General features: G+C 39.4%; 3 gene segments (V, D, J or C); all 3 read right to left on the bottom strand.

Annotated features, from left to right (window-relative positions):
• Positions 1-1196: 1196 nt before the first annotated feature.
• On the bottom strand, positions 1197-2315 carry LOC131836322 (T cell receptor alpha variable 22-like). The segment is given in 2 exon segments: positions 1197-1972; positions 2167-2315. Coding segments are annotated over 2 exon segments (648 nt in total).
• Positions 2316-8997: 6682 nt separating this feature from the next.
• Positions 8998-9551, bottom strand: LOC131837203 (T cell receptor alpha variable 9-2-like). The segment is given in 2 exon segments: positions 8998-9332; positions 9456-9551. Coding segments are annotated over 2 exon segments (381 nt in total).
• A 2131-nt stretch (positions 9552-11682) lies between these two features.
• Positions 11683-17373, bottom strand: LOC131837201 (T cell receptor alpha variable 13-1-like). The segment is given in 3 exon segments: positions 11683-11711; positions 16887-17174; positions 17322-17373. Coding segments are annotated over 3 exon segments (369 nt in total).

The raw sequence follows: 17373 nt of genomic DNA, 5'->3' as shown, positions 1-17373 counted from the left end.
TTGCTATAAAACACCTGTGTACAAGTTTGTGTGGACATAACTTTTAAAACCCTTTGGGAAAATACTCAGGAAAGTCATTGCTGCATCAAATGGTAAGAGTATGTTTAGTCCCGTAAGAAACTGCCAAACTGCTTTCTTGAAATGTCCAGGTATACACTTTCAATCTGTAGTAATTTCCCAATAATATTTACTGTACCCTTTGATGCATGTCAAAACCCCAGCTAATCCAAAGCAGGCACAGACACCACAGGTGACCCTGCCAACTGCTCAGCTCACACGCAGCCTGCTGTGACCCAGAACCTGAGCCTGCATGTGTTCCCACCTATGTCCTGCTGTCCACGTACCTCTCTGCTCAGGCACTTGTTCCTCCCACTTATTGGACTCACTTATAAAAGACAAGCATAAAGGTAAAACTGGTATTAATTTCAAGACAGTGAGGGCACAGCATCAAACCAAGGTCAGGGTTCCTTGGAAGAGTGGAGGGCTGTGTAACTTTACAGGTCCCATGCTCAAGAAACTGAGTTTCCTCCCAGGTTCAGGGAGTCTGCCCATTTACCTCCATCTGAATTTTCAGGGGCATATGCCTTCCTATCAATGCCCTTTTCTCAACATAAAAGCCACTGCAGGCTGGAATTCAGTTTGTGCTGGAATCTTTACACATGTAAGTTTTGACTTTGTGTTTCGACTTTGTATTTGAGGTCTGGCTACAACAGACCTCAAATACAAAGACAGACAGACAGGGATCTTTTAGGGAAATCCTGGAGGCTGTTTGCTTCCCTTCCCCAACTAGGAATGATGTTACAAAATCACGAGTAATAGATTCATTTAAAATGCAAGGAAGAGCAATAGATTTTCATGGAACAGAATGAAAATTTCCATGAGCTCTTCTTCACAAGGTGCTATTTAGAATTACTCAAATAGATACTTTTGTCAGTGATGTATGTCAATACATTGTACAAATCATTTAGATTTTATTATTCTGTAGGGTCTTCTATACCAGGTTTTCAGAGAATAAGCTCTAATGTCACCTCAAATTCACTAATTTTGAAATAATATGATCTCAACAATGTAGCTTATGCTCTAGAATCCTCCCTTTATTCATGCATAAAAGTAAAGTACTTATTCACAGAGTATTATCTTACTGAAAAAGAAAATATATAAGTAGAGTGCCCAACCCTCAATAAAATTATTTTATTGTATTTGTGTTTCCAGGAGTAAAAAGCTGAATACAGACTTTAGAAAACATTGTGCATATTCTCTTTACATTTCTTTGAAAAAGAACCACCCACAGATAACTAAAAAATTTAGTCATCTCTTTGTTTACTGATGACCACTGAATTTTTTGAGCATTTTCCATTTGACTACTTACAGATAATTTATATGCTAGCTGCTAGGACATCTGTTTTCCCAGGGTACTGGATATGGGCATTTCTATCACTTGCTCCAGTGACTCCATGGTAGAGGTTTTTACCTGCAAAGGGCTTTCTGGGAGGAAAAAGGGCAAGTAAGTGAAATGAAAGCCCTGATGGGTCTAATTTTAGGAGAGAAAAAAAGTGCCCTAACATAAATCTGAAAGTCTGAAAATGTGCAAAGCCTGCTCTGGGGGCAAATGTACAACCCAGGGAAGGGTGGGGCCTACAGGCACAGCTGCAGTTTGGGTGCAGGCTGCAGATCACCAAGAAGCACTGTGCCTCCACTGCACACAGGTAGGTGGCTGAGTCTTCCAGTTGGGAGGCCCTGATGTGGAGGGTGCTGGACCGATCCTTAATATTCACTGTGCAGTTTAACCTTCCACTCTGCTTCATCCCTGAAGCTATGAAAAACAGCCGGGTGAGACTGCCGCCCCCGGGGTTCTGTCGGAACCACTGCACATTGTTCACTGCATTAGAGAAATTGCACTTGAGAGTAGAGATGGCTCCCTCCTGGAGGCTCTGGTGTGAAGGGTTCTGCTCCACCGTCATCCCTCTCACCCCTGTGTGGAAAGAGAAGAACAAGCACAAGTGATGTCACTGGGGAGTCACTGGTGCTATTTTCAAACCTGTAAAATAAATATCCCAAGACATACCACTGAAAATGTAAGACCCTCTAGGAGCTCAGTGTCAGCACCCCCACCCCCAATGTGGGCTGTGCATTGCTCCCCAGCCCCATCTGGAACACCCTACTCACAGCAAACCTGGAGCCATAGGAGCCCCAGCAGAGCTCCCCAATATCTCCTCATGATTTCTTGTCTAGTTGTTGAATTACTGACAATGCTACTGTGCTGGGTGTAGTCTTGGATTCAGAGAAATTGTGTTCTTACACTCAATCCTTTTCACCAGTATCACTGAGCACCAATCACACCTCAGCTCTGTCATTCACTGAACTCGAGACTCCACCCACAGTGGCCCAGTGACACTCATTAATAATCTCTCTAGAATTGTGATTTTTACAGTGCAGTGAGGTAGGGACAATATTTCCAATATAGGAAGATATAAGAGGTTTCTTTCTTAAACACTCATATAAGAAATTTGTGGGTTAGTGTATGAGGAAAGGCGAATGATTCTTCTAGAAGAGTCAGTGTCTCAGTGGGTTGCACTCAAGATTGAGGAATCATGGGGAAGAGTGACTCCATTCCCCAAACTTCATAGTTTGACAGACAAGCTGAGAGTTTGGTTATATAAAAATGCTAATAAGAGAAAACTATCAATAGCATGCATTGTGTATTGCAGAAGTAGCTACAAATTCTTGAAATCAGGAGAGTTCTAGAAACCAAGACAGATAGTCACCATCTGCATAGAGTATTATTCCAACCAGAATTTGTTGGTGAAAAGTAAAATACCTGCATGATGTACCTTCTGATTTAATTTCTACCTCTCCACCTCTCCTTTGCCATTAACTAGTGGACACTCTGTTTACATACATAGCTGAGTCTGGCCAGGCCATACATTGCTGGTCACGGGCAATATTGTCTTCTCCCTTTCTTTCTCTTATTTATTGTCCCTTATTTTTTTCTTTCTTCTCTTCATTCTTGTTCCCTCCATTCTTATCAGAGATATATGAAAAGGTAGGGTTTCTGAGTTATTGAAATAATTTCAGGGTCAGTAAATTTAGGGGATTTTATTGATACTGACAACAGGTAATGGAACGTTTTCTGTTGCGTTTCCATGGTCACAATGCCCAGAAATAATCCTATCTTGTCACCTATGCGCCAAGAATTATCTGTATAATGGATTTCTAGAGACATGGCCTCCAGATGTGTGAAGCTGATATAGAATGGCAGAACTGAAAACCTGAGATGAACTTTACACAAAGTCTGTCCATCCCTGCCTCCCCTGACTTTGCTGTCTATAATTGGACTGGCTTATATGATTTCTGTTCTCCCTTTAGTGGCTCAACCTTGGACCATCAGAAAGTCTTTGTTGGGTGTGGCGTAAACAATGAATTTTGGAGCACTGAAAAAAAAAAACCAAAAGATTAAAAAAAAAGTCTTTGTTTCTGGGCCTAGAGTGCCCCCTAGAGGACTGAAACGGTCAGCAAAAACACTTCAGACCTTAACTCCACAGAAAGAACCTCCCAGCTCTTTTCATTCCAAATTTCCTGATGAAGGAAATGAAGATGATCAGAAAAGAAAATAACTGTTTAGTTTGAATGGGGGATTACCAGTGAGCCAAATCCTACTTTTAAAATGGAATTGCATGGAAATTGATATCAGAAAATAATTTGGTAAATCTCATCTTGTGCTTTTATTTGATTTCTTTAACTTAATTCAAAAGAAATCCACATTCATTGAGCTTTTTGTTTCACTGGGGTAATTTCCTAGATATTCAGAATATCTAAACGTGTGATGGAATATTATTCAGCCATAAAAAAGAACGAAATCTTGCCATTTGTAATGACATGGATTAAGCTAGAGAGTATAGCACTGAAGGAATAAGTAAGTCAGAGAAAACAAATACCATATGATTTCACTCATGTGGAATTTAAGAAACAAACCAGACAGGCAAAGGAAAAATATATAATAGAGAGCAATAAATCAAGAAACAGACTCTTAATTAAAGAGAAGAAACTGATGGTTACCAGAGGGAGAGGACTGGGGAATGGGTTCCATAGGTGGGGGAGTGAAGGCATGCCCTTGTCGTGATGAGTATCAGGTGTTCTGTGGAAGTGTTGAATCATTATATTGTACAGATGAAACTAATATAACATTGTACCTTAAGTAACTGAAAAGAAAATAAAAATAAATAAATATATAAAATTAGAAAACGTACTAGTTTACAGTCTGTGGGGAAAGGCAAAAATATACATAAATATAGAGTAAAAGGGTAGGACCATAAGAGGAGGAAACTAAAAACTACCTGATCTGAGAGGAGGAACAAATACATTTTCATTAGGTCCATGGACAAAATCTTGCGAAAATCTCCCTTCCCCTTTTTGGCCTTAAGGATAGAAGAGAAGGGGCGCCTGGGTGGCTCAGTGGGTTAAGCCGCTGCCTTCGGCTCAGGTCATGATCTCAGGGTCCTGGGATCGAGTCCCGCGTCGGGCTCTCTGCTGAGCATGGAGCCTGCTTCCCTTCCTCTTTCTCTGCCTGCCTCTCTGCCTACTTGTGATCTCTCTCTGTCAAATAAATAAATAAAATATTTAAAAAAAAAAAAAAAGGATAGAAGAGAATATGGATAAGCCTTTATGATGGCTTTTATGATTTTTATTACTTTTAATAATAGGAGGAACTTGTGCATATATGAATTATTAAAAGTAATAAAACATTACCTATAGACTAAAATCCCTTTTGACTACCTTTTTCAATTCTGACCCTTAGATCACTGATTACCGTAATACTTTCTTCATCTTTACAATTTGGAGTTGATAATTCCAGATGTTTACTAGATTTGAATCAACAGAAAATATATAGTATTTTACTTAGACTTTATTATAATGTAAGCACACATTTAAGGTATACTATTCTGTAACTTGTTTTATAAACTCAGTAGTAAATCTTGTAGGTCTTATTATATTAACCCATATACATCCTTTGTTCCATTATATTCTATATAGTGTACATATTTTTATACATCCTTTCCTCTATTGATTAAAGGCTACAATGATTTATTTAATCTAGGAAATACTACACTACAATAAAGCTTATTAAGCATTCCTCACATGAGCACATGTTTTTTTTAGGAACAGAGATGAGGAAGAAATGAAGGAATAAGCCCTGAGGCTGGCAGGTGAAAATTACTCCAGGTGGAGGAAAGTCAGGGACAAAGGGCTTGAAGAAGAATGAAGAGAACTCATGTTCTCATTATTGTGCTGGAAGATTTTCATTTTCTATTTTTTTCTTAATGTGCATTAAAACTGGAGTTTATCAGCTCATTTGATAAACTCTTTCTGAAATTTTGTCCTGATACAGAGGTAGTATATAGTTTGCTCTAACCATTCACTGAGGTTTTCCAAATATAGCAAATCAGCAAGAGAAAAAGCACACCCAAGGAGAAGCAGTGGTAGTATATATAAGGAAAAACTATTACAGAACAAAATTAAACACAGAAAAAATGTAAACATCTGCACACACACCCCCACACACGATTTGAGAATATTGTCAATAATATGGAAGCACATTTTGCTTTTTTCAAATCAGCAGAGAAAAAGTGAAAGTTCTGTCAATGCAACAGAAGGGAAAATAAATGAAAAAGGCAAAAGCATATGGAACAAAACCAAAATATTAGAAACAAGTTCAAATATTCAGTAATCAGAACATAGATTAAAAAGAAATTATTCCTCATGTGAGAGAGATTGTATGATAATTGTGAATCAAAAATTTTTAAATATTTTATTTATTTATTTGACAGAGAGAGAGCGCACAAGTAGACAGAGTGGCAGGCAGAGGGAGAAGCAGGCTCCCACTGAGCAGGGAGCCTAATGGCGGGCTTGATCCAAGGAACCCGGGATCACAACCTGAGCCGAAGGCAGCTGTTTAACTGACTGAGTGACCCAGATGCCCCAAATTGAATCAAAATTTAAAACCATTTCTCCATATTGCTTAAGAAACAAACCTGAGAGCAAACAACTAACAAACATGAGCAGATAGGATGATATTTCCCTGCTGTCCCAGCGTGCATATTCTGAAGTCCTCTCCTCATCTACTAAACCCACTACACCCAAAGAAAGAACACAAAGAACTGTCAGTTCTGCCCAAGAGACAGTCAAAAGGCACCTAAGAGAAGACCTAGCTAGCAAACTAATTAGCCCTTACAAAGAGAAGATTTAAGAAAAAACAACAAAGTCTAAAAAAACAAACAAAACTAAAAAAGTCAGCATAAGAAGGAAAACAATCAACAGCATCAAAAGTTATCCTACAGAGTTGGAGAAAATATTTGCAAACTACATACATGATAAGGGTTTAATATCCAAACAATATAATAACTCCTACAATAATAGTTTTTAAGAAAACTAATAAGCCAATTAAAAATGGTCTAAGGACTAGAATAGACGTTTCTTTAAAGAAGACATTCGAATATCCAACAAGTGTGTGAGTGAATACCCAATGTCACTGATTATCAGGAAAATGCAATCAAAGCTGCAGTGAAATATCACCTCCCTCAGTCATGCAATTATGTAAAAAAGGACCACCCTATTTGGTACTTCAGTATTTAAAATGGTATTAGCCAGAACTTAAACATGGGAGAAAAAAATACATACTATAAACATGTGTAATTTTGTTCCTTTTTAATGACGTTTATCTCAATGTATTTGCCTCTACTTAATGATGGCTATCTCAATGTATTTGCCTCTACATTTACAATAAATTCTTTGATATCATCCATAGTTTATATTTTAAAAAAATTGATGGCTATTATCAGAAACACAAAATTCAGGTGTTGCCGAGGATGTGAAGAGATTGGAACACTTGCACACCGTTGGTGGGAATGCACAATGCTGCAACCATGGAAAACAATATAAGAGGTTGTGAAAAAGTTAAAAAGAGAACCACTGTATAATCCAGTAATCCCACTTCTGAGGACATATCAAAAAGAATTTCAATCAGGATCTTGAAGAGATACTAAGCACTCCTTTTTTCATTGCCAACACTTCCCAATAGCCAAGATGGGGAAACAACATCAATGCCCAAAGACAGAAGAATGGATAAAGAAAATGTGGTGTATATACAGAAGTAGTGTACTACCCTGCCTTAAGAGGAAAAAGAAAAAGGAAATCTGACAATATGAAGCCATATGGATGAATCTTGAGGACATTATGATAACTGAAATAAGCCAGTAACAGTAAAACAAATAGTGGATGATTCCACCTAAATGTGGTATCTGTGATAGTCAAATTCATAGAATGAAAGAGTGAATAAAAAATTGGTTGCCATGAGCTCTGGCTATTGGGTAATGGAGAATTACTAATCCAGCATATGAAAGAATACAGAGTTGCTGTACAACATTGTACCCACACCAACAATCATGTATTGTATACCTAAATTTTAAGAGGCTAAATCTCATGGTAAGTGTTCTTTGCATGATACAAATTAAATTTTTAAAAAAGTAAGAAACCACAGGTATCAAAATGGTCAAAATCCAAAACACTGATACCACCAAATGCTGGTGTCAAAAATTCAGAAATAGCCTAGGTCAATCCAATGACTTACACCAAGGTGTTAATTATATGCATTTATATTTATAGAAGTTTTTAAGAAGTTTATATTTTAAACCATTTAAACAAAAAATTAATTTAAACCAAGAATATATACTAATATATATATATAAATATATTAATATTTTGATCATAGCCCATTCATAAAATCTACTGAAGTGGATAATAATTAAAGATTACAGGGCACCTGGGGGGCTCAGATGGTTAAGCGACTCACTTTCGCTTTCGGCTCAGGTCATGATCTCAGGATTATGAAATCAAGCCCCGTGTTAGGTTCCCTGTTCAGTGAGGAGTCTGCTTGAGATTTTCATTCCTTCTCCCACACCCCCTCCACACAAGCCTCTGGCTGTCTTTCACTCTTGCTCTAAAATAAATAAATAAATTCTTAAAAATATTAAAAAAAATTTTTAATAAGATAAATAATATTTTTAAAATAAAGAATATTGCAACATTTTTGGCAAAGTATTGTACTGCAATACATACACTGTTTTTCTATTATTCATTACATAACTTCACTGACTCCTAAACATTTACCCAATCCCATGATTATGGCCCTCTGGGAGAGGGTGCAAAACAGGAGTTAGAGAAATCTAAAGGATTTCCCTCCCAGTGTCACCCAGTGTCACCTACCCATCTATACTGCTAGGAAACTTCAGTGCAAGAGCATTTTCTCTCACACTTCTCACATCGGTACTAAGAAGGATCTCACTTGAGTTCTTACTGTCAGAAAGTCAACTAATCTATTTAACTGGCCAGGACAGGAGCCACTTCCTCCATTCTGTTTCTGTACCCACCGCTTCATTTTGAATATCAGCCTGAGTCTGTCACCTGATTTACTAGAGGAGAAAGCAGGGCAGAGGTCTCTGCCTTCTATTTTCCTTGCTCAGGTTCACGTGTTCCTCCTCTTTTCCTCCCTTCCCTTCCTTCTCTAATAAATCCTGGTTTGGGGCTGAAGCTCTCCCATCACCTCTCCTGCCATATTCTGTCAGGAAGACATTAGGCATCACCACCTTCTCAGGCATACCATGTCTCTCTAAAAGAGTCATAGACACAACAACACACACCAGGGTGCCATGAACAACTTGTGGGGCTGGATGTTCACTGCAAGGATGAGCAAGAGACCACTTCATTGTTATGTGATTCTACCTTGAAATTACTTATGCTCTGGCTGAGGAACTCTTGGCATCAAGCTGTTCTCAATGTCACTAAGGAACAGCTGGGGTTGGGGAATGTTACTTCTGGTTCCTGTGCTCTAGTTGTTTGTATGATTTTTGTTCCAACCACACACTGAGGGACAAACAACCACAGACTCTGCTGAAACCAGAATGGATCAGTCAGAGATGCTCAGCATCCAGGACCCTGTTCTGCTCAGAGTTTGCGCTCAGCTCCCCCTACAGTCCCCGTCACTGTGTCATTCATGGCACAGTAGTACACAGCTGAATCTGAGGCTTGCACTGAGCCTTTCTCCAAATGGAAGGATTTGGATTTGCTGTTGAAGGTGGCTTCAAAACCTTTGTTGTGTTTCGTCTCTTCGTCCTTCAAGGCTTTCAGGAGGAGCTCTAGACCTTCTCCTGGATATTGGACATACCAAAAAACAGTGGGGGACCATGTTGTTGAAAAAGTACAGTTTATAGTCAGGGAAGCTCCTTCTGAGAGGGTCATTTGACCCTCAGTCTGAGTCACTGAGTCTCCATGTGTTTGTCCTGAGGAAAAAGAAAAGATATCTGTGTCACCTTGGGCATAAAGTTCTTGGATAAAATTATGGTTAAAGGTTTTGCTGACACAATGGCAGAAAGAATCCAAATTTTAAGAGGCATTGTACTTACCAAGCATTAGGACTACTACAGTCACAAAACCTGGAGAACACTTCATCTCTGGAACGTCACCTAAAAAATGTTCCTCATTCTTACCATGAAGAAAGGTTGGAGTGACAGAGAAATGATCGGTGGAAGCCCACATTTCACAAAGGAAATGCGACTGTGGTAGGAAGCTGCACCCTCTGGTGGACAGAGACTGAAATGCGTGCATGTTGGCCAGAATCCTCCCCAAGTCAGCCATCTGTTTAACCCTGACTTCATGAGGCACATGCCGGGCTTCAGGTGGCCCTTGGAAGTCTGAACAACAGCAATCCTGACTTCTCAGGTCTATTTTCTTCTTAAGACACTACCTGATATGGAAGTTCTTTAACACAGCACCCCAGGGAATTTCTGTAGCTGGAGGTTAGCAATCTTCTAAAGCATTTTACTTCATATTCTCATGTGTCCATGTGGGCGGGCCTATAACCCACTGACTGCCAGGAAAGGAGTTGGAGTTGAATATGGAAAAGGTAATAGGAAACCAGGTCCTTTGCTGAGTGATTCTGTGTTTTTGGCACTGTACCACAATATTTAGAACTGTGACTGTAATTTTTAAAGCACTCCCTGAATATTTGTTAAATTAAACAAAAATGAACAAATGGCCTTTACTTGAAACACCATATTACTTGGTCATAAAAGTTAACAATTGTAAGGAATACTATCTTTTTAATGAAAGTTTTCCAGAGTAAAAGTCATACTATTTTATAGTCAATAATTTTAATAGTTGAATATTCTGGAAAATCAGAATCATTCAATAATGAAATATATGAATTCTAGATAGAAGAAACATCATAAGTGAAGTTGAATCCCACAAGATGATCTCAGATTCTTTTTAAAAAATATAGTTTTGTATTTATTGAGGGAGAGAGAGAGGAAAGAAAGAGGGGAGGGCCCAAGACAGAGGGAGAGGGAAAGCAGACTCCATGTCAAGATTTCAGTCTGATGCAGGACTCAATCTCAAGACTCTGAGATCATACTTGAGCCAAAAACCAAGAGTTGGGGGGCACCTGGGTGCCTTCGTTGACCCAGCAATCCACATCCGGTATATACTCAAAAATTGAAATATTTGGCTATATACCCAGAATATTGAGATGTTTATGAATTCCTGTTTCTACCAAAAGGTAGAAGTAACCCAAAAGTATATCAACAGATAGGAATAGATAAACAAAATGTGGTATGACATACACTGGAATATTATTCAGCCTTAAAAGGAAAGAAATTCTGTCATGTGATTCAACAAGGAAGAACCCTGCAGTCATTACGTTAAATGAAATGTCACAAAATGACCAATACTGCATAATTCCACCTCTGTGAGTTATCTAAAGCAGTCAAACTCATGGCAAGAGAAAGCAGAATGGCAGTTTCCAGGGACTGGAAGGATGGAGTAATGGAGAGTTATTGTTTAATGAGCACAAATATCCAGTTTTTAAAGATGGAAAGAATCCCAGAAATCAATGGTGGTGCTGGTTGAACAACAATGTCAATGTATTTAATACTACTGATTTGTACACTTGAAAATTGTTAAAATGGTAAATAGTAGGTTAAAATGTTAAAAGTTTGTGATTGAAAAAGTTTGAAGAGTTTCTTGATAAGATTTCTATTTTACTCATATGCCTTCTAAGTAAATATAAGAGGGTGTTACAATGCAAGACCAATGATCAACCATCCATTACTGTCCAAATTTTAAGGCACTGCAGGAACGGGGTTAGAGGTGGAAGGAGGGAATGGAAAGAATGAGGATTTGAGAGTGTGAAACACTGATCAAACCCCAGGGTTTGGAAGTGTGCAAACTGAGCCACATGTTGGCAAAAAGTGCTTTTGAAGAAGTGTTGAAGTCAAGGGCAGGGACAGACAAAGAGAAAAATTCATACTCTGCTCCTTCTCAGTGTCCCCCTCAGAGTCCCTAATTATGATCATTTGTGGATAAGACTGGTGAGAAGCAGGTAAACCTCCAGTGTGCAAACTGAGCACACCTATGCTAGAGGTGTTAATAAGACGGAACGAACAGAGAAGAGGCCCTTTAGTCTCCTTAGGAGGATAGCATATTGCTGGTTCTAAGAACCCTGATGAATAGGAATGTCATCACTCCACAGCTGGGCTACTTCTACCACCATAGATTATCACTTAGATCACTAGGGTCATATGTGCTTTTCAGAATGTTAGCCCCCTTCTCTAGCACTAACTTCGCTGGTTGGGCTCAAGCTACCTTCTGGGCAATACTGGATCCTGAAGGAAAAAAACATGCAATTAGGGGTGTCAGAATAAGTGATGTGGCACAAAGAAATTGTAGTTTACATGTTATTATCCCTCCTTCCCACAACACCCACAAGACACTGCCCATCATCCCGTTTTAGGACATAGAGGAGGAACATTCCAACAAGGGTTCTCCCCACCTAGCCGCATGGAAACCACAAACACCTTGAGAAGGCTGGGGAGCAACATGTTTGAGTTCTCCTCCTCCTCCTTCCGCTCCCGCTCCTCCCCCTCCCCCTCCTCCCATCCCCTCTCCCCCTCCTCTTCTAGCTTCTCCTCCCCCTCCTCCCCCTCCTCTTTTCCCTCCCCCTCCTCCTCCCCCTCCTCCCCCTTCCCCTTCTCTTTCCCCTCCTCTTCCTCCTCCTTCTCCTTCTTCTTCTGTATCAGAGTTTGGCATTGTGAGGGGAGCCTGACAGGGTGAGGGAAGGACTGCTGTGTATGTGCTGCTGTGGCCCCAAAACAGGAAACAGGGTATCTTGGTGTACCAAGTTGTGTGGGTCATGTCATAGTTCTTAATGTGCCAGGGAAAGTCTCACTACCCAACATCCTTTTTGCATTATACAACCCTTAACTTGGAAACAATTACATCTGAAAATCAGATTTTATATTGAAATGAAGATTGATGGTTTAACCTACTATGATATGTACATTCATTGCATCTGTGATGAAAGTAGTTGGGTGGCACCTACATGAAAATACTTCATGTAATGGATTATGGAAACAACATAGGATTAGGAATGATGTATCCTCACACTATGTAGACTGCTTTTTTATCTAAGGTAGAAATAGATCACATGACAAGAAGGCAGTGTTTAGGCATTCACTGCAGCTCTTTCAGTGTATCTATTGTTATGCCAGTGTTCCTCCTCACTACCCATGTCTCTACAGATAACTATGTACAGACCCAAAAGCAGAAAAATCTAATCATTCTATGTTGAAGAGTTCAGGTTGCAGCCCTCAGACAATAGATCCTGTCACCGAGGTCTTCTCCTTACTGTTTAGTTTCCACGGCTCAGCTGTGTTCAGAAAGGCCAGAATAGACACCAGAGTTTGGTAACTATGTTATCAATCCTTTAACTTTACATTTTGCCCTTACCTCAGTTGAACCACAGTAAGCTTCCATGCTTTGTGTGCTCAGTTCTGAAGCGAATATGCACTAGGTGACCCCATATACCTCCATAGGACTCTTGATGATATAATAAGTGATTGTAATAAAACTTTCCCTGTGTATGTATTAAAAGTAAGGCTGTGCCCCAAGGATATTCCTCCACATCATGGCGAACAGCGAAGAACCATTGCCTATCATTGTCTGTCTCTTGATAAAGTAGCCAAAGCTTAACATCTTTGCCTCAAAATCATTGTAGCCTCAGGCAAATTGGTTGAAGCATCTTCAGAACTTGCATTGCATATGTCTGCATGAAATATGATGGAACCACATACATTACAAACTGGCCTCCTCTCTAAGGGATAGACTATAACTATCTAAAAACACCCAACATTTTTCTACCAGCTGGGTGAATAAGTGTGAAATATTCATTACTTCTCCCATTATTCAACTCTAATAGATTTCTCAGTGTAGAGAATCTCATGATTTTGCTTCTGTCATTCAAGAAGTGTCCATGTCCAGGACAGACGTTTTAAACACTCTCAGACCAAATTCTGAGTTAATAGATTTTTAATAATCTTATCTTAAATATTGAAACAGACAATACCAGACTGATCGTGCAATTACTACTCTGGACTTCCTTTTAAAATCCAATCACTTACCAGAAGTAAAATTAATTCAAGTGGTTAAATTGGTGAATATCTCTTGGCCATGCCAATTGACAAAAAATGATGTAGTCAGTGTCAGTCAATACGTTTTTCATGTAGTTCACAGCTACTAGTGTCTGGTACATGTTACCCTTATCCCAGGTGGCCCTGCATCCTACCCTCACAATGTCCTATGCTGTCTTACCATAAATTTCTCACTGTAGCCCACATAACTCAGATGTCCCAACCCATACTTATTCCAGCATCACAAACTAAAATAGATAAGAAAGCCCTTGGTCCTTTCCTTTTATTCAGACACAGATTTCTCTCCTGGCCTTTCATTTATTCACCTTTACAAGATCTTAACCTTTGGTGCTCTGAACAAAATCCCAGAAAAAGTTGCCATTGAGATCAGTGAAATAATCTTATTAGGTGCTACTTATTATCTGTTCAGCAAATAAAGTATAAGAAATGGATCCTTGGTTGCATGTTTACTAACTAGTATGACATCATGCACCCTTCACTGACAAGAACTGAAAAATTTATTCATATTAGAGAGCTTAAACTCTTAGAGTTTAAGAGGTTGTCTAGAGTTTAGAGTTTAGAGGTTGTCTAGAGAATCAGCAGAAGCCAGAGATGAGTGTATATGGAAGATCCAGCCTGTGAATCCCCCACGGAGGGAAGTAAGAGCACGCGAGTGACATCTGTCTCCCCAGCCTCTGGAGGATGCTGCCAAAGAGAACCATCGTCTAGACCCATCCAGAATACTGAGGTGCACTGCTCACTGGGGAGTGGGGTCCTCCCAGCAGAACAGCACCCAGGGCTCTTGAGGGGTAGTACCCAGCATGTACCTTACAAACCATGGCACAGCCTTCATTAGGAATCTGCCCATGGCCCACTGGAGATGGCCTGCCTGCAGACCCCCACAAATGGTCCATGAGCACGCACAACATTCAGTCCCTCACCCACACATCATCCCATCCTGTGGCCTTCCACCAGTGCACACAGGGGGCAACAGCAGTGAGCTTTTGTAAGCAGCTACTGTGCATGCACAGAGAGTAGGCCCACTCTCCCGGATTGGGAGAAATCACACAAATTCAGTCAGCACCCTCCTAGAGAAAGGAAACAAAAGGGAGACTCTTGGCACCCAATCTGGCTTCACAGGATCAAGAGAAGGCCTAAAAGTTTGTACTATCTTGTCCCAGGACGTAAGAAACAAATACACCAAACATGATGAAGGTTTAAACCTGAATGTGTCTGGGTCTGAGACTCAGTGCACACTCAGGCTAAAACACTTGTTTTCTTCCACTGCATCAATTCTCACCTCAGTCTATCAAGCATTCAAACCTGTAGGAACTGCACCCTCTGTCTTGCTTCTAATTGATTTAAGAGGAAATAAATGAATAATATAGAAGCATGCTTCCTTCTGACTCCATTATCAGGCTTGGAGGAAAGGCACCCATCAGAAGTCATCTTCCTTCTACTGCACAGGAGCTGGCGGTATAAGGGGGAAGGAATCAAGCCCATTGACGTGCTGGGCACAGTTTTGACCTCCTTTGGTCAGATGTGATAAGCTGAATTTAATCTGGGGACTTCCCCAGTAAGAGAAAGCCAGTTACTAAATACCTAGCAACCATAACTCAGCTAAAAGGAACCACTGTCACCTTACCGATTACCAATTATATACATCGTTAGTTAGGAAGACTTGGAGGGACCTTGAAAGGACCCTGCCCTTGAGCAGGGGTGGGGGTAGGAATGAGAGAATTAAATATTTACTCAGTTTGTTTTATTCCATTGATTTCTTTGCAACACTAGAGAAATGATTTTTTTTAAATATATGTAACGGTTAGTAATGTTTAATTCAGTCAAACATGAACATGTGGAGGGAGGTTGGTAGCACGTCATCTCTACATTAGCCATTAGTCCAAATGCCTTTGTGCAATCTACTAATAGTAAGGCGGTTGACACATGCATACAAAAATTTTCCCATATATCTCAGAAATAAAGGCTCTCATTATGATAACAAAAACTTACAAGTTCAAGAATAAATTGAATAATCTCTAACAGCAGAACATCATTAAGAGAGATATAAAAATGGAAAGAAACACTATATACTCAATCAAATAATCACATACACTTTAAAGACTTTTATTTTTTGCAAATTAATTTATAAATATAATTCAAACAGAAAGCTTAGCTTAAAATTATGAGTCAGTAACAGAATTGTCCTTTCCTTCTTTTGTTATCATCTATTGATAATCAATTATGTGGAAAAATTTTCCTAGGTACTGAAAATATAGAAATGAATGAAATACAAAATTCTGTGTCCTAAATTGTATGAGAGAATTATTGTGAACAGATACATACAGAATTGTGTAAATGAGAACAGATTTCTGAGCTTTATCTGAAGCTCATATTGTCAGATCACTATCTAATTCCCCTTATACACTCAAATAGTACTTACCAGCTGTGTGCTTGGAAAAACTGGGGCACAATTTTTGAACAAGACATTAATCAAAGCACATAGAAATGGTGGGCAGGGGTGCCTGGGTGGCTCAGTAAACCAGGCAACTGACTTCAGGTCATGTCATGATCTCAGGTTCCCAGGATCCTGCTCCAAGCTGAGAGAGGAATCTGCTTCTCCCTTTCCCTGTGCCCCTACTTCGACTCATACTTGCACTCTATTTTTTTCTCTCTCTCAAATAAACACATAAAATCTTTGTAAGAAAAAGAAATGGCTGTCAAATATTGCCCCAAATACAGAGGAACAAAATTGATTTGAAGGTGTAATTAATTAAAATATGCCACAGAGCTATATTAAAGCACGTTAAATGAAAACTTAAAAAAGTAGTTTTTAAAAAAGCAGATGTTTGAGGGAAAGACTTGATGAAGTGTGGAATAATCAAATCAAACTACATAAAGTGAAAAAATCATGATCCTAATTATAATAAGAATTATATTAGCAATATTATGTGATTACAAAATTATCACTTTCATATTTGCACTTTCTGTATTTCTCTATTTGACATGTAATGTTTTAGAATTGAAAAATTATAAATTTTGCTTTGAAACGCAGTATTAAGTAGCCATCCATAATAAGGACTGTATTACTGGTTATTTGTAGGAGAGGAGTCTGAATAGCAAATATGAAGTCATCCTGAAAACTTGAATTTCAAAATAAAACATTATTAAATCACTTCAAGAATCCAAAAACAAGAATCATCCAACAAAATGTTTTCACCCTGTTTGGGTCATCTCCATCTTAATAGTCTAACATGTTAGCTTCCACCACAGACAAACAACAGCACAAAAGCTATCCTTGAAGGTCTGTCTAAGAGGACAGGGGCTGCCCCTGGTTTGAGTGTAGGCAGCATGTGCATGGGAAGCAATGTGTGCTTGCTGCACAGAAGTACACAGCTGAGTCTTCAGGATGGGTGTCTCTGATGCACAGGGAGAAACTTTTGGCCATCTCATTCAGTGAGAGAGTGAGTCTTTGGTCTTCTTTTGTGGCCACAGTTGAATGAACGTATGTAAGGAGCAGGGGACCTTTTCCAGGTTCTTGCTTATACCAGGGGAAGTAGTCTGAGGTACTGTCTGAATAACTGCAGTTGATAACAGAGCTGCTTCCCTCCTGGACACTCAGGGTAGGAGGATGCTGCTCCACATTCTCTCCCTGGCTGAACCCTGTGCAGAAAGAAAAGGTCAGAGAAAGGAGAAGAGATTCCAGGTTATTGTGCTTCAGAATGCTCTTTTTCAACACTAAGTGGAGGAAACCCGAGTAAAGCCAGTCTTGACTTCTGAAGAATATCCACTAATATACTCTGAACTCACAGTTCAGCTGCAGCCACGAGAACAAGATAAAAGCTCCCATGGATGTCTTCAT

This window comes from Mustela lutreola, chromosome 7 (assembly GCF_030435805.1).
Source record: "Mustela lutreola isolate mMusLut2 chromosome 7, mMusLut2.pri, whole genome shotgun sequence".
In the NCBI taxonomy this organism is placed as follows: Eukaryota; Metazoa; Chordata; class Mammalia; order Carnivora; family Mustelidae; genus Mustela; species Mustela lutreola.
This window is presented reverse-complemented; position numbering and strand designations above follow the sequence as displayed.